The 23,277-nt window shown below is 44.5% G+C and overlaps 1 protein-coding gene across 3 annotated transcripts in view; it reads left to right on the forward strand.

The window, feature by feature from the left end:
• LOC103096610 (zinc finger protein OZF-like) overlaps positions 1 to 23,277 on the forward strand; it is a 117,447-nt gene that overhangs the window by 78,230 nt on the left and 15,940 nt on the right. The window contains exons 1-2 of one of the 3 annotated variants that reach the window (XM_056825069.1): positions 11,982 to 12,122; positions 14,180 to 14,231. The exons of the other annotated variants lie outside the window; for them this stretch is intronic. Coding sequence (XP_056681047.1) covers positions 14,199 to 14,231 — 33 coding nt within the window. The 5' untranslated portion in view covers positions 11,982 to 12,122; positions 14,180 to 14,198. Of the gene's footprint in view, positions 1 to 11,981; positions 12,123 to 14,179; positions 14,232 to 23,277 lie in introns of those variants that run through there. 3 annotated transcript variants of the gene reach the window in all.

Below are 23,277 nucleotides of genomic sequence, written 5' to 3' on the forward strand. Positions count from 1 at the left end.
CATTTCTCAACATGTTTCTTGATATTATCCTTCCCATTCAGAATCTGTATCCGCATATGCCATGTAATTGAACTTATTTATAAAATCATTTTCATTATCAATGCCTAAGCTTGCATAAATCTTTTCCAAGGGTATGCAACTTGTTCTGTGCCCAAAGAATAATTCCTCCTTAGTGTCTTGTTAAGAGTTTGTTTGCACTGGTTCCAGTTACTCAATCTTTTCACTTGTATCCCACACATCCCCTTCTTCGTCTATCCCTTCATAAAGCTTATAAAACTGATAAGGCATTTATTCTAAATCATCCTCATCCATTATTATCACACCTTCAGGTAGGCTTCAGTATCTGAATCTGAATCACTGAATCCAATCACTATGTTATTTGGATTTTGCCAAATGCCATGGAAACTCTTTTCAGATGTTGGCAACTCTGGCTTTGTGTTTTGTAAGATAATTTTAGTGTTTTGACTTGAAATCTAGATTTAAAGGTAGAAAACTCCCAAATAATAAAATACCCAAGTCAGCTGGGAATTATGGAGATTTTAATTGATATAGAGAGAAGGAATTAAGAGAGAGAGAGAGAGAGAGAGAGAGAGAGAGAGAGAGAGAGAGAGAGAGAGAGGGAGGGAGGGAGGGAGGGAGAGAGAGAGAGAGAGAGAGAAAATTAATTTAAACTGCTCTGGCTCAGGCTGAGCCAGGCAGTAGTTAAAGGCCTTGGCCAAAGTGGCCTCCCTGAGCCTAAGGGTAAGGGAGTCAGTCTTATCACTCACCACGAGACCATCTCCAAGCTGGGTTCCAGTCCTCCTCCACTGAACTCAATTTCCTGAACTGAGTTCAGTTCCCTGAACTAACATTTTAGCCTCCTTTTAAAGAGAATTTTCTCTTATGTCACTTCCCCTAAATTTTCACGTCTACCAATCACAGTAGATGCTTTTTTCCAGGACAGCCCATTCTTTAGTTCTCACCACTCTTTAGTTCTCACCTTCTCTGGTTAGATTATATCTTTTCAGTACTTCACACTTCTTTGTTAAGCTTGCCTTTTGTGAGTTACTTGACCTTTTTTGTGATTGATTTAACCTTTATGGGTACTTAACACCTTTTTGTATTAGATCTAAAAACAGGCCTAGTTTAAGTTCTAGCTTCACTATAAGGTATGAGTTAAGTACCTTCATTGTTCAATCAGGAGTTTACAACTTTATCTTCCCCTAAAATATGTCTAAGTATGGGTGGAGTGATATAAAGTTCCCAAGACATTCCTAATTCTGTTAGGCCAAGTGTCTCCATTGTTATAATAAGGAAATACCTAATTAAAAGCTTCTAAATACAGTCTGAGTAGTTTTTAAGATTCACAGTTTTTATCTAAGCCTGTCACCAGCTTCTGTGTGTAGCATTCCAGGCATATAAGCATCTGAAAAGTATGATTGATGTATTGATACTGTATTACCAGACACATGGTCAGACCTCTTGATGGGCAGAGTATGATTCATGGGCTGAGTCTCTGTTCCAGTAAGGTCATTAACAGAGCATGCATATTTTTGTGTGGAGCAAACTCATTTGCATAGTGCAGGTTAGATTTACCCCCGCCTCTTTTTTGTCGTCATTACCAATTCAACCAATTACGTATTCATTGAACACCTCCCAATCCACACCTGAATTATGTGAATTTTAAAAGTCTCCATCTTGGTATAGCACCAAAAAATTGTGCACACCCACACTACACGGGCATGTGCTAGTCAATGACAAATCAGAAATAACTAACTGCCCACCTGGGCTGTCCTAAGCTAAGCTAGAGCCAACCATTGGCACTTGTGAGACACAGGAAGTGAGGTAGGGAACAGCCTCTGGATTTCGCGCACTTCCTGTGGAGAGAGCTAGACGCGAGTTGGTGTTAGGAGCTTGGCCGGTAGACAGCTTTCCTTCAGATCAATCACGTGAGTTAAGGACTGATTCTTTCCACCTTGGCCCTTTGGGCCTAGAACTCACTCTGCCTTGGTCAGAGGTTGAGTAGCCCCTTTCCCTTTTCTCTTCTCTCCTTCTCTCCCTCTCCTTTCCCTACTCCCACTGTGATTAAACCTCCATAAACTCCATTCTGACTTGAGTGTTTCATTTTAGGCATTTCACAAGTAAATTCCTTGGCGGCCATTATTCAATATTACATAAATCCCAAAAGCTAAAATTTTAACCATTACAATAAAGGAGAAGGAGCCAGCGCTACTCCCTCTCTTGATCCTCTTGACCATCTTCACTATCTTGATTCCTGCATCCTCGGAGTCTCTCCTCCTATCTCTCCTTATCCCTATCTAGGAATTCTTACTTCCACGTGTTCTCTTATTTCTCATATTTTCCTTTAATTAATTTTTTAAGGAGAATATTATCAGGAGCAAGCGCCGCTCCCTATATCAATTAACTTGTCTGTGAGTCTTCATTTATCACCCATTTTCCTCAGACTCCCTTCTCCTTCTGTGACAAGGAAATCACTTTGAAAGACTGATATATATTAATTTAAGGTCGCCAAGGAATTCAGCTATGTAATTCCTAAATGAAAACTGAAGTCAGCAGTCAACCTTTTATGGAGTTTAATTACAAACAGGAGGAAGAAAGGAACTAGAGATAGAGAGAGAGAAAAGGGAGAGAAGGGAATAGGACTTAAATACCCCTTCTGTTTAGGCTGGGCCAAAAGGCCCAAGCCCTTAGATAGCTGGGGCAAAGAAAAGAGATCAGTCCCTATTACTCACGTGACCAAAATGGAGAAACAGTCTCAGAGGCCCCCACCTTCAGCTTCCTTCAGAGCAAGCTTCTCAGAGCACACTCCAACCACTCAGACAAACTCCTCAACACCCCCCTCAGTCTTCAGACCCCTCTCTCTTTAAGGAAACCATCCAAGTTCCCTCCCCTCAGTTCTCACATCTACCAATCACTGTCCATCAATTTCCCTGTGCCAATGGAGGCTCTAGCTTAACCCAGGACCGCCCAGAGGTCTCTGGCTTTGCACATGTCTGTTGAAGGTCATATTCTCAAATAATTAAATCTTTGATCCTTTGCTATAGCCCTTCCTAAATCCTGTTAACCTGAGTAGGCTAGAGATTGGAATAATTAAATTTTGATCTAGGCTGCAGCCCTTCCTCAATCCTATTAGGACTGAGTAGGGTGGAGATTGATTCCAAGTATCTCCATTGTATCAATTCTAAAATCAATCATGACTCAAAGAAATTCCTGTTCTATGCTTAAGCATAGGTCAAAGTCCTTTCCATTGTTCAGCAAAAGGTTTCTGTCCTAAAGTAATCTTAAGAAGGGAGGAGGAGGGACCTCCCCTGCCAATGGGATTCACATTCCAATAGACTATCAGTAAGAAATTTTCCAAGTATGAAATATCCCAATGGTGAAATTTCCAACATTTATAAGTCTAAGGAATTTTAAGGTTTACACTTCTCAAGTTATAACCCACTAAGGAAAATCTTTACATAGCAACCCCTGGACGGATTGTTATACTGTGTTTCTCAAATCAGTTTCAGGTAGGTTGTCATTACTGTGCTTTACATTCTCATTTTGAATTGGTAAACTTGATGGGATGGTGTTATGCAGATCTTCTCCACTGTTAAAAATCACAGATCCTACTCTAACACTAGTCTGAGGTTTATGATCATTTCCCTTGTCTTTTGACTGTGTAGAGATTGGAATCTTTCCCTCTAAGTTATTATTTTCTTCTGGGAATAAAGTTTGTACTTCTGCATTTCCCCCTATATCAGTAATAGGATGTGTGTCTTCATGTTGTCCCCCACAACAACATGTATCTATTTCTGGTTTAGTAGCTAAGGTGTTCATAACTACTGACTCATTGTTATGTCCTTGCTACTCTCTGCCAGGTGCATATGTAACTCAGTTAATTCTTTTTTATTAGATCCATTCCCAAAGAAGTCTACATTAGAGGTTGCATTCTCAACTACAAGGGAACATGAACCTAAACCATGGCAGCTTCTTTGGCTAGATACCCCTGTGCCCTATAGAACGTTGGCTTCAAGCCTGCCTTTTGAATCCATGGTGGTTATTCCAGTTGGTAAGAATTCCATTCCATCCCCATGTTCAAATTTAACTGAAATGTCACCTCCAATTCTTTGAATATGGTCATCTTTGTGTTCAAAAGCAATGTCAGCTTCATTTTCAGTTAATATTTCCTTATCTACATCACTCACTGCTGGATGGAAAGTATTAGCTTCTGGATTCAAACTAGATGTTGTTTCTAAGGGTACCTCTGCCATAAAGCTCTTTACAGAATTAACTAAGCTTGGTGGGACTTCCTCTGTGAACGTGTTCAGAGCCTTATCATCTTTAGCAACAGTAACCTTTAGGGAACTGAAATTTTGGGTCTCTGTATTAGTCACTAACTTTTTGTTGAGTTCTTGTGACTCTTTTCCATTTGCATAATTCAATCCCATTATCCACTCTACACTGGAAACAGTTTCTAGGAATGATTTGATTTCCTTTACAGACTTTTCCTGTGTGGTTACTATACAAATCTTATCAAAGTCTCTCATCTCATTTACTATTTGAGATGTTATTTCCTTCATTTCTGTTTCTGACTCTTTAATCTGACTCTGCCTTTCTCTTCCTTTATTGCAATGGCTATCATTCACAGATTCACTTTCCTGCACCAATTTTACACTATTTCCCAAGTTTTTTCTATTATTTTCAACTGCAGCCTCTTCCTTACTATTTCTTCTACCTCTAAGCGTCCAGTTGGTAGCCATAGGCCTGGCTTCATAACTTCCTTCTAACCATATCTGAATATTTAGGCTTAGCTCCAGTTTCTATTGCCTTTTGCATTCCATTCAAGTCCGGAGCTTCCTGTGAGGACTTTAACTTGGAGTTTGAAGAGCAAGTGGATTTCTTGTACCTAGTCTGTGCATTATGTTTGTTTCCGTTATTACTCTCATGTTTCTTCTTCAAAAACAAGTTTCTAATCAAGTGTCCTCTCCGGTGCCTGGTAACTAGATTTTTGCAAACTAGATGTCTTGAAAGTCCTAGCTGTGTTCAAAATTTTAATTTCCTCAATTTCCTTTTGTTTGAAATCCTTTTCAGTCCTCTCTAACTTATAATTAAGATCTTTAACTTCCTTATTCTGTTCTGAACTATTTTCAAATAGGTAACATGCAGCCTCTCTCAATTCAATTAGGAAAACTGAGTCATATTTAGGGAAATCGTTCTTGAAAAATGTTCTCAAATTGGGTGTGCATCCCCCAAGAAATTGCCTATGTACATGGCCAGCTGTCTTGTCAGTGTTGGCTTCTAGACCTAAGATGGACACTGCCTTGGTTCTTGCATCTTGGCTTACAAATCCTCTCTCTCCCTCCACGCCTCTACCACCAGGTGGGGAAAAAACATCCAAGGATATACACAGGTAACAAAGGTAAAGTGAAGATGAAAGGTAAAGGGATGCTGGGAGGTGAAATCCAAGGGTACAAGATTTTCTAATTACACAAAGACAAGATCTAAATCTAGGTTGTCTTTTCTAGGAGGTAATGGTGTCACCTCTCTATCCTTTCTTCCAGAAGCCAGAAGTCCTTTTATAACAGCCTGATAAGTAATAAAGTTAGAATTAAAACTAGGGTAGGGAAGTCAGAACTTTTCCCCAGGGTGACAACATCCAGGAGGGACATTTCCCCCAACAGCAGTGACTTGAAGTCTGAAAATAGCCTATCCCCCCAGTCTGGGTCATTATCCACAAGATTCTATATCATGGCACCTTCTTCCAAGTTCTGTCTTCTCTACAACCACATGAAGAGTATGGACTCTGCTCACGGGGAAATATTGTACCTCCTCTCACAGAGCTACATTATAGAATCCTCTGTATTATGTCAGCAACATCCCCCAACCCCCTTCAACAAAACCCAACTGGGGAGCTGTATATTCCACAACCACTAATCTCTAGTTAACGGAAGCCGAGATTTTGAGCTGGATTTTAGAGGTTACCTGGGCCAGCCCTTACTAAAGTGATGAGAAAAAGGAGGTCCAGAGAGACAAAATGATTTACCCAAAGTCCCATAGGAAGTCAGTGCTAGAAGCAGAATCAGCCTAGATCTTCCACCTCGATTGCTTTCATTGTTTGAATTGGTTTGCTTTGGTTGGATTTTACAGGGTAGCCATTTTCTTCTCGGATACTTTCTTGCATCCAAACCACTCCAGGGACAGGAGACCATTGTGTTATTCTTTTTTTTTTTTTAGTTTTTAAACATTATTTTATTTGGTCATTTTCATACATTATTCATTGGAAACACAGATCATTTTCTTTTCCTCCCCCCCCTCCCGCCACCCCTCCCATAGCTGATCCACGATGCCACTGGATATCACATGTCCTCATCTGAACTCATTCCCATGTTACTGGTATTTGCACTAGAGTGTTCATTTAGAGTCTCTCCTCAATCATATCCCCTCCACCCCTGTAGTCCAGCAGTTGCTTTTCCTCGGTGTTTTTACTCCCACAGTTTGTCCTCTGCTTGAGGATAGTGTTTTTTCTCATAGATCCTTGCAGATTGTTCAGGGACATTGCATTGACCCTAATGGAAAAGTCCATTACATTCAATTGTACCACAGTGTATCAGTCTCTGTGTACAATGTTTTCCTGGCTCTGCTCCTTTCACTCTGCATCACTTCTTGAAGGTTGTTTCGGTCTCCATGGAATTCCTCCACTTTGTTATTCCTTTTAGCCCAATAGTATTCCATCACCAACATATACCACAATTTGCTCAGCCATTCCCCAATGGAAGGGCATCCCCTAGTTTTCCAATTTTTTGCCACCACAAAGAGCGCAGCTATGAATATTCTTGTACAAGACTTTTTTCCTTATTATCTCTTTGAGGTACAGACCCAGCAGTGCTATGGCTGGATCAAAGGGCAGACAGTCTTTTATTGCCCTTTGGGCATAGTTCCAAATTGCCCTCCAGAATGGTTGGATCAATTCACAACTCCACCAGCAATGAATTAATGTCCCCACTTTGCCACATCCCCTCCAACATTCATTACTTTCCTTTGCTCTCATGTTGGCCAATCTGCTAGGTGTGAGGTGATACCTCAGAGTTGTTTTAATTTGCATCTCTCTGATTATAAGAGATTTAGAACACTTTTTCATGTGCTTATTAATAGTTTTGAGTTCTTTGGCTGAAAACTGCCTATTCATGTTCCTTGCCCATTTTTCAATTGGAGAATGGCTTGATTTTTTATACAACTAGTTTAAATCTTTATAAATTTGAGTAATTAGACCTTTGTCAGAGGTTTTTGTTATGAAGATTGTTTCCCAATTTGTTGTTTCCCTTCTGATTTTGGTTACATTGGTTTTGTTTGTACAAAAACTTTTTAATTTGATGTAATCCAGATTATTTATTTTGCATTTTGTAACTCTTTCTAATCCTTGCTTGGTTTTGAAGTTTTTCCCTTCCCAAAGGTCTGACATGTATACTATTCTGTGTTCGCCTAATTTTCTTATAGTTTCCTTCTTTATGTTCAAGTCATTCACCCATTTTGAATTTATCTTGGTGTAGGGTGTGAGGTGTTGATCCAAACCTAATCTCTCCCACACTGTCTTCCAGTTTTCCCAGCAGTTTTTGTCAAATAGTGGGTTTTTGTCTCAGAAGCTGGGCTCTTTGGGTTTGTCATATACTGTCTTGCTGAGGTTGCTTGCCCCCAGTCTATTCCACTGATCCTCCTTTCTGTCTCTTAGCCAGTACCAAATTGTTTTGATGACCGCTGCTTTGTAATATAGTCTGAGATCTGGGACTGCAAGACCCCCTTCCTTTGTATTTTTTTCATTGTTTCCCTGGATATCCTTGATCTTTTGTTCTTCCAAATGAACTTTGTTATGGTTTTTTCTAAATCAGTAAAAAAAATTTTTGGAAGTTCCATGGGTATGGCACTAAATAGATAGATGAGTTTGGATAGGATGGTCATTTTTATTACATTGGCTCGTCCTACCCATGAGCAGTTAATGTTCTTCCAATTGTTCAAGTCTAGTTTTAGTTATGTGGAAAGTGTTTTGTAGTTGTGTTCATATAGATCCTGTGTTTGTCTCGGGAGATAGATTCCTAAGTATTTTATTTTGTCTTGGGTAATTTTGAATGGGATTTCTCTTTCTAGTTCTTGCTGCTGAGCTGTGTTGGAATTATATAGAAATGCTGATGACTTATGTGGGTTTACTTTGTATCCTGCAACTTCGCTAAAGTTGTTGATTATTTCGATTAGCTTTTTGGTTGATTCTCTAGGATTCTTTAAGTAGACCAACATGTCATCTGCAAAGAGTGATAATTTGGTCTCCTCCTTGCCTATTTTAATGCCTTCAATTTCTTTTTCTTCTCTAATTGCTACTGCTAGTGTTTCTAATACAATGTCAAATAATAGAGGTGATAATGGGCATCCTTGTTTCACTCCTGATCTTAATGGGAATGGATTTAGTTTATCCCCATTGCAGATGATATTAGTTGATGGTTTTAGATATATACTGTTTATTATTTTTAGGAATGACCCTTCTATTCGTATGCTTTCTCACTGCAAATTCTCACCCCTTCTTTACTCCCGGTGTTTGTCTGTGCTTTTGCTCCTCTCACTTTTTTGGTTTTGGGAGCTTCTGTCAGTCTCCCCTCTTGGAGCTTTAACAGGAGATTTCTTGGTGTAGTCTCTGGTGGAGGTTTATTCGGGGTTTGAACTTCCCTGTCCTCTGGAGGCTTTTGATTGGATTAAAGTCCAGCAGTCAATGAGGATGGGTGTGGAGCCTGGGCTTCCCTGAGTTCTGGAGATTTTTGATGGGACTAAGTTCAGCTTAGTTGTCCTGGGTGTGCTCTGAGATCAAAACTTCCTAGAAGGCTGGAGCAAATATGGAGGATCTCCACATCTCTGTCCAGGCTTCCAGGTCTATTCTCCCACTCTAGCTCCTTCCTGGCCATCTGTGTTGGATGCTCTGAACTTGGCACTGCCCTACTCGCAAGGTACACCCTCCAGGCCAGCACCTTTGCCCTCCCAGAAGTTCCCGCTGCCACTGGAGTTTCAGCACTCTGGGTGGGAGGGGGGGATGGGTCCTGGAACCTTCCTTCTGTCTTCCCCTTAAACCTGATTATTCTCAGATTCCAGCTTTTCGGGGGCCGTACCTTTTGAATTAAGTCCAGCAGGAGGGCTCCTTGGCTCTGTCTTGTTGTTAAGTTTGTTTTTAAGTCCCCTTGGAGCATTCAGTTTGTGATCAGTAAGGAAGGGTATTCAGAGATCTAAACTTCTGCTCCTTCTAGGCCGCCATCTTGACTCCACCTCTCCCATTCTGTTATTCGAAGTCTATATTTTAATTACTGTTACATCTTTCCCAATTGCATGTAAAAAAATCATTTAAATGTTTTTGAGTTCTAAATGATTTCTATCCCTCACCTTCCCTACCCATTATAAGCAATGAATTTGATCCTGATTATTCTCAGTGAAGTCCTATGAAATTGGCCACATCCACCATTTTAAAAAGGAAATACAGGCTCATCCCACCAAAGCAACAAAAAACAAAGTGGTTCTTTATTTCTTTTTATATGTTTCAATTTGCCTTCAGAGTTCAATAGTTCTCTCTCGGGAGATGGATAACACTTTTCATCATCAGTCCTTTAAAAGAACAGTTGGAATCGAAGGCAGATCAGAGGATGCCATCTTCCTAAAATGTCCTTCTTCCATGAGATTTCTATTATATTCTCGATGTGTGTTTTTGATCATGACAAAAGCAATATGGAAATCTGTATTACATGAAAAAATGGGCATGCAAACCAGGGAATGCATCTCCTTTGGGAGAGGGAAGGAGAAGGAGGAAGAAAATCTGAATCCCAAAATTTCAAGAGAAATTGTCTCCAGATGTAACTGAAAAACATTTGACAACTGGAACAAACAAGTCTTTTGGAACAGACTTAAATAATTTTCTTGATAAAATTAGCTTTTTTTTCAGTTGATCATCCTTATACTATGGCTGTTACTCTGTACAATGTTCTCCAGGTTCTCCTCACTTCACGTTTCATCAGTTCATGTAAGTCTTACCAAGCTTTTCTGAAATTGTACCACCACATTTCTTACAGCACAATAGTGTTACATCACACTCATATGTCACATCTTGTTTAGCCATTTCCCAAATGACAGCATCTACTCCACTCCCAATTCTTTGCAATTTTTTTCTTTTTTTTTCTTTGCAATTTAAAAAGAGCTCCTATTTTTCCCTTTTCTTTCATCTCTTTGTCATACAGATCTCGTCATTATTTTGCCCCCTAATTCTATGGCGCATATATACACACAGTTTTATAGTGTTTGGGGTAAAGTTCCCCAAACATGAAGTATGAAATGCCCAAGGACCAAGGAATCACTCCCAAAGCTGAGAAGAGAGCCTGGAAGTGCTGTTCGTCCTGCCTGGGATGTGGGGACCAAAATGGCCAGGCAGGAAGGAGGAAGCAGCTTCACAACCCATCTTGTGTCAGAGTGAAGGAAGGGCCTCACTGGCTGAGGGAACTCTCATGTGGGGCTGAAATGCACTTAGCTGGGCTGGGAGTCTTTTGCTCCCAAAGGCCAACCATGGGACTCTAGGCTCCCTGTCGAGGCAGCAAAGTACCCCAGTGAGTTTTTCTAGTGAAGCTCCTCCATCTTTTCCCATCCTTGTCTCTGTAAGGGTTAAATCAGGAGTTTTGACAAAATAATGCAGTAGCTTTTATAATTTAAGTTGTAATGAGAATATAGTAGAGTTGTAAATTAATATTATCCCTTTAACCCAGAGAAAAGAAAACTTCTAGCAGCTTTTAACAAGTAACAAATTAGTTCAATTAAAATAGATAGTAAAAGAATATAGTAAAATGAATATAGTAAAGGAGAGAAATATAGGACAGAGGTAAGGAAAATATCCTGATGTCTATACTAGTTATTCTATAACTACTCATATTTACTACCTAAAACTGCCTATATCTAACTACAACTGCCTATAACTACTGCTAATAACAACCACTCCACAAAGATCCAACCCAATTTAGCCCAATTAGTGTTTAATCCAATCCCAATTAGGTCTATTAAAGAAGATCAGCCACCTTCCAAAATGTTCAAGAAAGAAAAAACCCTAACAGCCCAAACCAAAAACCAAAAGCCTTCTAAAGGCTAAAGCCCCAAACCTGAGTTCTGCCTTTATATTCTAGCAACTAACTGCCAACCACTAATCCAACACATAGCAGCAAACTTCCTCCCAAGTGCCAACACTAACTATCAAAAACTGACACAGGCCAACAGAAGCTGGCCCCCTTTTAGAGCCTTTTCACCTCACTTCCTGTCTCTGTAGTTCCTCTTTCCTGTCTCTATGATTTCTACTTCCTGTATCTATGAACTGGTTAAGCCTTATGATAAGAGGACCTCCAGGTTCCCTGTTAAATTAAAAAAAGAATTAAAAAATTCCTTTTCACATCTCCCCACTCAGGATCCTACCTCCCCCTCAAGCCTTTCTCCATACTTTCTGGACTTTGGAAGGGAACTCCAGCTAAAGGTCTGGCCAACAGGTCTCCATTGGCCCTGGGAATGTCTGAGTAATCTGCACTTCTCAGCAGCAGGAGCTGGTCTGGAGCCCCTCCTAGGGCATACCTTCCCCTCTTTCCCCAGTGTAGAAAAGCCTATCATCCTCACTGCCCTTGGGCTGACTCTCTGGCCCAATTGCTCTTGTTGGGATTTGAGAAGATAGCTGCCCTGATTCCCCCCCCAACCCCCCAAGCTAGAGCTTGGGATCTGGCTCAGCCTCATCCCTTCTGGGATGGGATGAGGGCGGGGCCTCAGTGAGTGAGGAGGAATGACGGGGGCGGGGCCTCAGTCATTGAGGAGTTATGAGGGGCGGGGGCGGGGCCTCAGTGAGTGAGAAGGAAAGGAGGGGCGTGGCGTGGCAGGGCTGGCTCACAGCAGGTGTGGAGGGAGGGAGGGGGAAGGCAGCGCTCACAGGAAGTCTGGAAAGGGAAGGGAGGGAAGAGCGGAGAGGGGGCGGGTCACTCCCAGTCGCGGAGGCCTCTGGGAAGCAGGAAGTGAAGGTGGCTCCTCCACTTCCAGAGATCTTCCGGCTTTGGCCCCTTTACGGGCCGTAGAACTCCCTCCGTGCCGCGCCTGGAGCCTCGGTAATTATCACGGGGAGCCGCGCGACAGCGGGAAGGCGGGCCCGAGTGGGAGGGGCCGGCGGTAGAGGAGCGGGAGGCGGAGGACGTCTCTCCCCGCGGCCAGGGTACAGCCACGGGTAGTGTGTGGAGGGGGGGGCTCTTAGACTGGACTGAGTTCGAATTCTGCCTTTACGGGTCTCTCTGGGCCCAGCCCCCTCCCGCTTGTGCCTCCTGAAGCCCAAAGCCCGGAGCCCCGCCCCTCCCCATGTCCTTGGACGCCGCGGCTGGGCAGGGCTGGCTGGGGCCGGAAAGGAAGTCGGGCTGCAGCACCACGTGGCTGGCAGGGCAGGGTTCGAATCGCCTGTTAGGTACGCTGTATCCCCGGACCTGCTCTGGTCTCTCCCAGGGGTCGACTGTGGCCTCCGGCTTCCTCTTCAGGATCTTCTTTCTTTTTAAAACGACCTGCCTTTTGGGGGTGTTCCGGGAGGGGGCGGGGCAGCACCGGATGCAGTTTTGGAGGCCCTGTCCGGACCCAGGAATCCTACCTCCCAGCCTCTGCTTCAGGCCCCCCAATTACAGTCTATTTAGGCAAAACCGGTAATAATGGCCAGAGAGGGAGCGGAGAGTGAAGAGGAGTTCAGGAGGGCTTCCTGGAGGAGGCGAGATTGTCCTTTGGACTGTAGACAAGCTGGGAGGGCTGTGGTGTGAGCGGGGGAGGGACCGCCAGGGAAGGTGCTCCTGGCCAAGGGGCTGGTGTGTCTCGGGGTGGCTGGGGAGGGAGGGGAGGGGCCATTAGGGCTGGGAGGACGAAGAACATTCTGGGGGATTTGGTGGGGGGGGCAGTGGGAGGAGGAGGGCCTTCCCCAACCTGAGGAAAAGGGAGCCCCCTGGAGACGGGCTGGGCCCACCTGGAGCACTGCGAGGGATCCCCATAAGCCTCCCCCAGCCCAAGGGGGCCTCCGGCAGGCACTTGAGGACTTCTGGGATGGGAGAGCTGGGAGGGGGGGTCCTCCTGCAGCCCCTCCGTCTTCCCTTTTTCCTCTTCCCCCTCCCTCGCTGCCCCCCCCTTACCTACCAGATTCTCCTGAGATGGCTCCCCCGCCACCCCCACCCCCAGGACCCTGTATGGCCCCTCCTTCTGGGCCCCCCTCAGGGGTTCTCTGCTGCCCCCCCTCCCTCAGGGTATATTTAGGGGGAGGGCCCCCAGGATGGTCTGGGAGGGGAGGAGGGGCTGGATGCAGGGGGAGGGGGACTCTCCTGCCCAGCCTGCTGGGGGTGTCCCAGAGGGAATCCTAACCCCGAGGTAGAGTCTAGAGGTTTGGAAGGGTTCTAGGGGGAGAGTAGGAGCCTGCTGGGGGCCCAGGAGTCCTGCCTCCCAGCTCCTGCTTAGAGATTCCTCTGGGAGGATCCCTGAGCTCTGCCTTCCCTCCCCAGGGGCCCCCCAAAGGGCTCCGAAGCCATTTCCTGGCCCCCTTCTTTGCCCCCCTGGCCCTTGGGCTCCCCGATCCAGTTCCCTTTAGGTCCAGAGTGTCCCTGGCACCCTCTCCAGCCTCTAGGGAGACCCCAGCACCCCTTCCTCCTGTTTCCTCAGGTTCAGCCATCCCGGGAGCCCCCCCTGCCCAAGGTGCTGCCCTCCTTGCCAGTCTCTCTTGGCCTTCCCAGACTTCCTTGCTCTGCCTGGGCCCCTCCCGTGGCAGTGGGGGTCTGGGGGAGGGGAGAAGAGGAGGAGCAGAGGGAGGGGCTCAGCTGCCCCCCAGACCCTCTTCTCTTCCCCGATTCTCCCCTGAGGGCAGGCCTGGCCCTGGGGGCCTCCTGTGGGGCAGCCTCTGGCCTGGGAAGAGGAGGGAAAATGTGCCCCTCTGGGTGCCTTCTCCCTCCCAGCTCAGGCTGCAGAGGCCCCAGCCTGGCCCAGGGGGGATGGGCTGAGCCAGAGCCATTGGCCAGAGAGGATGATGGGAAACAGGGAGGGGGAGGGGGGCCCTAAATGGGGGGGACAGGACCTTGAGGGGAGGACGAGGCCGGGAAAGCCGGGGGAGCTTCACAGGGGACTCACTGGGGCTGCTTTGCTGCCTCCACAGGGAGCCTGGAGTGCCCGGGATGGCCCTGCAGACGGACAGACTCCCAGCCTGGGTAAGTGCATTCCGGCCCCCCAGGGGAGCCCCCTCGGCCAGGGCAGCCCTTCCCTGGCTCTGATTGGAGGGCTGGGAAGCTGAGGCCTCCTTCCTGCTGCCCATGTGTGTCCTCGCAGCCCAGGCAGGAGGAACAGCCTGGTGAGTGGCAGGCTTGGCCCAGTGTGTCTGTGTCAGAAGAGGGGAGAAGAAGGGGCTGGAGGGTCCGTGTCAGCCAGGGGAGCCTGTTGGAGGGACGGCCGGGGTCCCTGCCAGGGACAGCCAGAATACTAGAGGTCAGGAGCCCCCGAGAGCGCCCCTGTGGCTGTTGTATCCGCCCCAGAGGGTGACCCGCCCCTCCCTGACCCAGAGGGTGTCCCAGGAGTTGGGGGAAGCCCAGGAAGGGCCTCACACAGAAATGGGGCCTTTTTGCCAGGAGAGGAGCTCCGAGGGCTCTCGAGCAGAGCCAGCAGCTGCCTCAGGCCTTCTCTGGGCAGTAGATTCCTCCCTGCTCTAGTCCTTCCCTGCAGGGACCGGCTGGAGAGAAAGGGGCGACTTCCTGACTCTCTGGGAGTTTTCTGTGCAAGTAGGGTTGGGGGTTCCTGAGGGAGACGTCCTGGGCTTGTCCTGAAGGCTCAGGAGCAAAGAATGGGGCACAGACAGCCTGGAGGGCTTCGTGGCCTGCTAAAATCTGCTTTCAGCAGTCTGTGTAACAACACTGGGGTGAACGTTCTTATTCTCCTCATTTCACTGTTGGGGAAACTGAGGCAAGCAGAAGTTAAGGTTCTCTTCAGACGTTTTTCTGTTTTAAGGAATCTTTGGTTTGAGATTTCTTCCACAAATGGCTAATCAGGAAACATAGTTCATGTGGTTGCTCAGTAAAGTCTAGACCAGATTGTTCATTGAGGGAGGGGAAAGGAGGGGCGGAGACTATTTGGAACTCAATTAAAAAAATGATAGAATTAATTTTTGCCTGTAATTGGGGAGAAAATAGAAAGTTATTCTACATCCATCTCCCTGTCGCTGTGAGGTGTGTCTGAGCTGTCTCCTCCCTTCTGATCCTGCGATCTTTCACATTAAGCTCATATTTCCTTAAACCCTGTCCAGTAGAGTATGGTGTAGGCTTATGCTCTGAGCCCCATTTCCCGCCAGTTTTCTTCGCAGCTTTTACCAAATAAGGAATATTCTCCCAAATCGCTGGTTTGCCCCTTGACAGGAGGGACTTCCTTTAGCCTGTCCCATTGCTTTATCTCCTTCTTGTCCTACCAGGACCCCAGGTTTAGGACGACGGCTGGCTTGTGCCCTGCTCTGAGCTCTGCTGTGCTGCTCCCCAGCTATCCTGGCTCCTTTTCACCATTTTCCCTGCTATGGCCGATCTTTCGTTGGGCATTACATGATGTGAGCCTCTTCCTGCCTGGCTGGGAAACTGGCCCGCCTGTGCCTGCTGCTTCGCTGAGCTGAGGTTGACCAGAAGCACAGTCAGATCCTGAGCCTGCTGGAAGGAGTTTTCTCCTCATTGTCAGTCTCAGGCCTTCCCTGGGTCTCATCTGCAAACTGGGTCCGTATTGATCCATCACTTCTGGCTTCCTGGTTCTTTTCATTGCTCACAGCTATTGGGAAGGAGTCGGACCCCTTTCAGGGAACTTCCTCCGTCCCTCTTCCCCATCCCGACTTGGCCCTTCCCTAATCTTTTCTCCAGTTAGAAAGCAGACGACCCAACACTGGATTGTTTCCTTTGCCTTCATTGGTCTGATTTAATTCATCTCTTTGAAGGTAGGTCAGTCTCTTCCCCTGATGTTGAGGTCCAGCACAGGAAAGCGCTTGGTCCGTTTTGGCCAGGCAGTCGTCAGCCGTTAGTAAATGGATGTGCTCCGAAGAGCAGAGCTTTGAGATTCCGCAGACCTTTCAGCTTTCACTGGTCACAGTTAAGCTCTCCATATTCTACATTGGCCTGGAAATCTGGTCCCTGGGTCAAAGCTCTCCCCGTGCTCCAAATGATACACTGGACACCCCCCCAGGACAGGTAGACTGCAGGCACTAAGTCTCTGACCTCCATGTGAGTCCTCGTCTCCCTTTACCCAAAGAAACCTTCATCAGTGGAACCCCCTTCCATGTCAAGGTAGGCCTCCTTCCTCTGTCCATCTTCTCAGGCTTTGTCTTCTCCTCCGGACCTCGTCTCCTGATGCTCTTCTCTATGCACCTCCTCAATCCTCCTCCTCTCAATGCTGTGTAATCAGTGGATAATCTTTGTGGAGCTATTCCTGGTTCTGGTTCTGGATTCTCTGGCTTGCAGACTAGAGAGCAGCTGGGGGGAACCTCGGGGAAGCCTATTTGTTATGGAAATAGAAGAACTTCTGAGAGATAGATGGAGAGATGCTGCTAGAGGGGGTGCTCGCTGGGCTTTGTCTGTTGGTCCCTCCTGGCTAATAAATCAAGATATTTCCGACCCTTCCCCCTTCACTTCCCTCCCAGCCACACCTCCCTTTCTCCTCCCCCACTCTTGGTCAGCCACCTTCTGAGCAACTCAGGGGAACAATGAGAGTTCAGAGAAATATTCTTCACTCTTCCTTCCTCGGGTAGGGGGGATTATTGGGAACAAACAGGATGCGGATTGAGGGTGAAGGGCATGAGGGTGTCCCTAATCTATGAGGAGAATTAGCAGGGTGTGGGAAATGTCAGTGTTGTCACAGCTATCACACAGAGACAGCCAGAGAGATGGAGGACAACAGTTAAATCTTCTTTCTTCTTCAGTCAGTCAGACAATCTCTGCTTGAGGAATTCAAGTCCAGACTCTGCCAAACCCCAAAGGCCTTTCTCTGCCTAGATCAGAAAAAGCCAGTCTCTTTTTAGTCAGGAACCCAGAGAAGAGGTTTCTCTCTTGGTCAGTGACCCCCAAGAGCCCCAAGTCTCCTCAACATCTCCCCCTGCCAGCTCCAACTGCCTCTCCTGGGAACATTCCGTTTGGAACTTTCTTCTTGACTGACAGACAGGTCCTTCACCTTGGTCTGCGTGCTGGGCTTGTCCTGCAAATCCTCTCTTCATGCCTCTTCCACAATCCCCCCTTTTATTCTATAAGTGCACCTTGTAGTTTTCAATGATATTTACCTTTATCATGATTCTATCTATCTATACTCCACCCTGAAGCATTCGCAGTATTCTTACCCCCCAAAATAACAAAATCCTAACATATCTTAGCTAGTCTGTCTACCTAGATGCTAAGCTAAGACTGGGTTCTAGGAAAATGGTTTAGGTAAGGGATTCACATGAGTGTTGTTTTACATAACACATCTTGTAACAAGTTTTCAAGTCATTCCAACAATCATTAACATGCAGAAAACACAATTGTCCTCTTTCCTGTTATCTATAAACTCACCAAGTAAAATTTCCCGTCACTGACAAATGCTACAATTTGTACAAAACCTACAATTACGATGCGATCTGCTTCTATGTTTCCGTCTCTACTTTCCTAAGACTTGAACAAATACACTAGTAACTAATGCTAGTCCTTAGTATATATTATCAAATTAATAAAGTTAGCTTGTTTGTCAATTAGTAAGTACATGTGTGCTGTAAGGAGAATTGTAGCTTTGTGATTTGAAATCTAAATGATTGGTCACCAGGGAAAATTCACAAATAATAAAATACGCAAGTCAGCTGGAATTATGATGATTTTAACTAATATAGAGAGAAGGAATTAAGGAAAAGAGAGAGAGTTAATTTAAACTGCTCTGGCTCAGACTGAGCCAGGCAGTAGGTAAATGCCTTGGCCAAAGTGGCCTCCCTGAGCCTAAGGGAATGGGAGTCAGTCTTATTACTCACCACGAGACCATCCATAGGAACCTTTCTGAGGGGGATCCACCAGGCTGTGTTCCAGTCCTCTCTGAACTGAACTCCGAATCTAATTGCACTCAGAACTGAATTCAATTGCCTGAACTGACTTTTTTTTTTTTAGTTTAAACATTATTTTATTTAGTCATTTTCAAACATTATTCATTTGAAACAAAGATCATGTTCTTTTCCTCCCTACCACCTCCCACCACCCCTCCCATAGCCGATCCGCGATTCCACTGGGTATCATATGTGTTTTTGATTAGAACCCATTTCCATGTTGTTGGTATTTGCATTAGAGTGTTCATTTAGAGTCTCTCCTCAGTCATGTCCCCTTCACCCCTGTAGTCAAGCCTTTGCCTTTCCTCGGTGTTTTTACTCCCACAGTTTGTCCTCTGCTTGTGGATAGCTTTTTAATTTGATGTAGTCGAAATTATTTATTTTACATTTTGTGACTCTTTCTGTTCCCAAAGGTCTGACATGTCTACTCTTTTGTTTGCCTAATTTACTTATTGTTTCCTTCTTTATGTTCAAGTCATTCACCCATTTTGAATTTATCTTGGTATAGAGTGTGAGGTGTTGATCCAAACCTAATTTCTCCCACACTGTCTTCCAATTTTCCCAGCGGTTTTTATCAAATACTGGATTTTTGACCCAAAAGCTGGGATCTCTGGGTTTATCATATACTGTCTTACTGAGGTCACTTACCCCAAGTCTATTCCACTGATCCTCCTTTCTGTCTCTTAGCCAGTACCAAATTGTTTTGATGACTACTGCTTTGTAATATAGTTTGAGATCTGGGACTGCAAAGCCACCTTCCTTTGTATTTTTTTTCCATTATTTCCCTGGATATCCTTGATCCTTTGTTATTTCAAATGAACTTTGTTATGGTTTTTTCTAAATCAGTAAAGAAATTTTTTAGAAGTTCAGTGGGTATGGCACTAAATAGATAGATAAGTTTGGGTAGGATGTTCATTTTTACTATATTGGCTCGTCCTACCCATGAGCAATTAATGTTTTTCCAATTGCTCAAGTCTAGTTTTAGGTTGTGTGGAGAGTGTTTTGTAGTTGTGTTCATATAGTTCCTGTGTTTGTCTCGGGAAATAGATTCCTAGGTATTTTATTTTGTCTAAGGTGATTTTGAATGGGATTTCTCTTTCTAGTTTTTGCTGCTGAGCTGTGTTGGAGATGTATAGAAATGCTGATGACTTCTGCAGATTTATTTTGTATCCTGCTACTTTGCTAAAGTTCTTGATTATTTCGATTAGCTGTTTGGTTGAATCTCTAGGATTCTTTAAGTAGACCATCATGTCATCTGCAAAGAGTGATAACTTGGTCTCCTCCTTGCCTATTTTGATGCCTTCAATTTCTTTTTCTTCTCTAATTGCTACTGCTAGTGTTTCTAGTACAATGTCAAATAATAGAGGTGATAATGGGCATCCTTGTTTCACTCCTGATCTTATTGGGAATGCATCTAGTTTATCCCCATTGCAGATGATATTAGCTGATGGTTTTAGATATATACTGTTTATTATTTTTAGGAACGACCCTTCTATTCCTGTGTTTTCTAGTGTTTTTAATAGGAATGGATGTTGTATTTTATCAAAGGCTTTTTCTGCATCTATTGAAATAATGATGTGATTTTTGTTGGTTTGCTTGTTGATATGATCAATTATGTGGATGGTTTTCCTAATATTGAACCAGCACTTCATCCCTGGTATAAATCCTACTTGGTCGTGGTGGATGACCCTTCTGATCACTTGCTGGAGTCTTTTTGCTAGTATCCTATTTAAGATCTTTGCATCTATATATTCATTAGGGAGATTTGGTCTATAATTTTCTTTCTCTGTTTTTGGCCTGCCTGGTTTTGGAATCAGTACCATGTTTGTGTCATAAAAGGAGTTTGGTAGAACTCCCTCTTTGCTTCTTATGTCAAATAGTTTGTATAGTATTGGGATACTGAATGTTCTCTGAATGTTTGATAGAATTCATTCATGAATCCTTCGGGCCCTGGGGAGTTTTTCTTAGGGAGTTCTTTGATGGCCTGTTGGATTTCATTTTCTGATATGGGATTATTTAAGAATTCTATTTCTTCTTCTGTTAGTCTAGGCAGTTTGTATTTTTGTATATATTCATCCATATCACCTAGATCGGTGTATTGCCATATAATTGGGCAATGTAATTTTTAATGATTGCCTTGATTTCCTCTTCATTGGGGGTGATGTCCCCCTTTTCATCTTTGATGCTGTTAATTTGCTTTTCTTCTTTCCTTTTTTAATTTGATTGAGCAGTACTTTGTCTATTTTGTTTGTTTTTTCAAAGTACCAGCTTCTAGTCTTATTTATTAAATCAATAGTTCTATCACTTTCGATTTTATTAATTCTCCCCCCCCCCCCCCCCCCCCCGGTTTTCCCTTCTCCCTACCCTTGTTGGGTAAGATAGAATTCAAGATCCCAATGGATCTGGATATTCTTCCCTCTCAGAGTTGATTTCCCTGAGAGTAAGGTTTAAGTAAAAACTCTCTTCCTCTCCTTCTTATAGGAATTTTCTTCCCCTCCCCTTCCCGTGTGAATCTTTGTGTGAGAAAGATTATTCTATTTGGTTTTTCATTTCCCCCTATTTACACATTACATTTACCACATATTAATATATATATAGATTGATATAAGTGTAGTCCTTATAGAAGAGAGTTTGAATAAAAGAAAAGATAACAATTTTCTCCTTTTCCCTTTCCTTCATATTTACCTTTTCAGGTATTCCATGCTCTTTGTTTTTCGATATCAAACTTTCCAGAGAGCTCTGGTCTTTTCTTTGCTAAAACTTGGAAATCTTCTATTTTGTTGAATGCCCATACTTTCCCTTGGAAGTATATAGTCAGTTTTGATGGATTGCTGATTCTTGGTTGAAGACCCAGCTCTCTTGCCTTTCTGAAAATCATCAGAGTGGAACTTGCAAGGTCTTGTGTGACCCTGATTGGCATTCCTTTATATCTAAATTGTCTTTTTGTGGCTTCTTGTAAGATATTTTTCTTTTGTTTGAAAGCTTTGGAATTTGGCAATTACATTCTTGGGAGTTGCCTTTTGCGGATTTAGTGTAGAGGGTATTCTGTGAGCTCTGTCAGTGCCTGTATTGCCCCCATGTTCTTGAATCTCTGGGCAATTTTCTTTGATTATATCTTGTATTACCATGTAGAGTTTGCTGTTTATTTCTGGCTTTTCTGGTAGTCCAATTATTCTCAAATTATCTCTTCTTCCTCTATTTTCCAAGTCTCTCACCTTGTCATTGAGAAATCTTATGTTCTCTTCTAATTTCTTGATCTTTTGTCTCTGCTTTATTGATTCTTGCTGTTTTTCAAGATCATTGCCTTCCAGTTGCCTGATTCTGACCTTTAAAGCCTGGTTTTCCTTTTCAGTTTGGTCATACCGGTTTTGTAGTTGCGTGAATTCCTTTTGCATTATTTCCCACTTTTCCTGCCAGAAGGCTTCCATATTTTAGATCCTTTCGGATTTAAATTCTTCAAGAGTTTGTGGAGAGTTTTCATTTCCTTTGGAAGGTTTCTGAGCATTTGCTTGTGTTTCCTCTTCTATCTCCTCTGCCTTTTGTATTTTTGCTCCATAAAATGTTTCCAAAGTTGTCCCCTTCTTCTTGTTTTTCTTGGTGTTTTGAGGCTTTTGTGCTTCTGTGCTGTTTTCCATCTCTATCTGAGTGGGGAGGACTAGCTCTTCTTATATCTGTCTGGTGTTCAGAGGCTTTAGCCCCAGGCAAATTGCCCGTTCTCCACAGCTGTTCTGTCTTCCCAGGGAAGCTAGGAATTTGTTGGTGTTTCGGTGTTACTGCCCTCCTCAGTTCCCTCCCGATGCTTCTCCGTTGCCTTACTTCCACGCTTTGAGCCTGGCTTGGCACTGTCCGCAAGGTATTTCAATGCCTTTGCTGTCCAGAAGACCCTGTACTCTGAGGGGAGAGGGGCTGTGGCTTCCCGGAGCTCTGAGGGCTCCTGATAGGATTAACTTCAGCTGGGTTGGACTGAGTATGCCCTGACGCAGGGACCTTCCGTGAGACTCAGATGGAAGGATCCAGCCAGAGGGCTACAGGCTCCCCCCTGTCTCTCTCTGTTTCCCTGCTGTCTGTGTTGGGTGCCCCCGCGACTGGGTCAGGTTGTTTTCAGGATGTGGCCTTCAGAATAGCCAGTCCTGAGGTCCTTTTGCCGGCTCTGAGGTTCCCCTGCTGCCTTGGACTCAGTGCTCTGGGTTAGGGGGATGGGTCCTGGGACCTTTCTTCTTCCTACCCCTTAGATCTGAGTGATCTAGGGTTCTGGCTTTTGGGGGGGGGCATACCTTTTGATCCAGGTCCAGGAGGAGGGTTCCCGGGGTCTATCCTGTTGTTCGTTTTGAATTTCGGTGCCCTAGGTGCATACAGTTTGAGATCAGTTAGGAAGGGTTTTCGGAGATCTGAACTTTAGCTCTGTCTAAGCCGCCATCTTCACCGGAAGTTCTCTCCTTTTTTTAAGACTATTCTCTGTTCTCTCTAACTTTTCCTTAAGATCTTGAACTTGCTTACTTTATTCTGAATTATTCTCATGTCGGTAAGATGATACCTCTCTCAATTTGTTCAAAGTAACAGAATCATATTTAGGGAAATCTTTACAATCTTATAACAGTAGGGTGAGAGTGAGGAAGTTCCTCCAGCCCTGTCTTTGGCCCTCTACTCTTCTTCATCTGGAAATTCTTTACTTGATCTCATCCACTACTTGGGATGCAAGCACGATCTCTCTGCTGATGAGTCTCAGATCTACATTTTGTACCCCACTATCTGTGTTGACTTCCTGTCTTTTATCTTTTCATCCAGTCTTTCATCTCAATTTTCCTCACAGGGATTTCACACTAGGTGACCAGGAGATATCTTGAGCTCAGTGTGTCCCAAATACATTATTTTCTCTCACCTACACAGAATCCCCACCTTCTTGAAGGCTTTATCTTGTCCTTTCAGGCTCAAAATCAAGGAGTCCCCTTGACTCATCACTGTCTCTTACCCCCATATCCAATATGGTACCAGGACCAGTCAGTTTCCCCTTTGCAGCATCCCTCCAGTACGCTCCCTTCTGTCCTGTGTCACTGCCATCCTCCTGGTGGAGGCCCACATCACCTCCCTCCTGGACTATTAAGACAACCTGCTGCTGGGTCTGTCTGCCACAAGGCTCTCCCCACTCCAAGGCCTGCTCCATTCTAACACCAGAGTGATTT

This window comes from Monodelphis domestica, chromosome 1 (genome assembly GCF_027887165.1).
Source record: "Monodelphis domestica isolate mMonDom1 chromosome 1, mMonDom1.pri, whole genome shotgun sequence".
NCBI lineage: Eukaryota > Metazoa > Chordata > Mammalia > Didelphimorphia > Didelphidae > Monodelphis > Monodelphis domestica.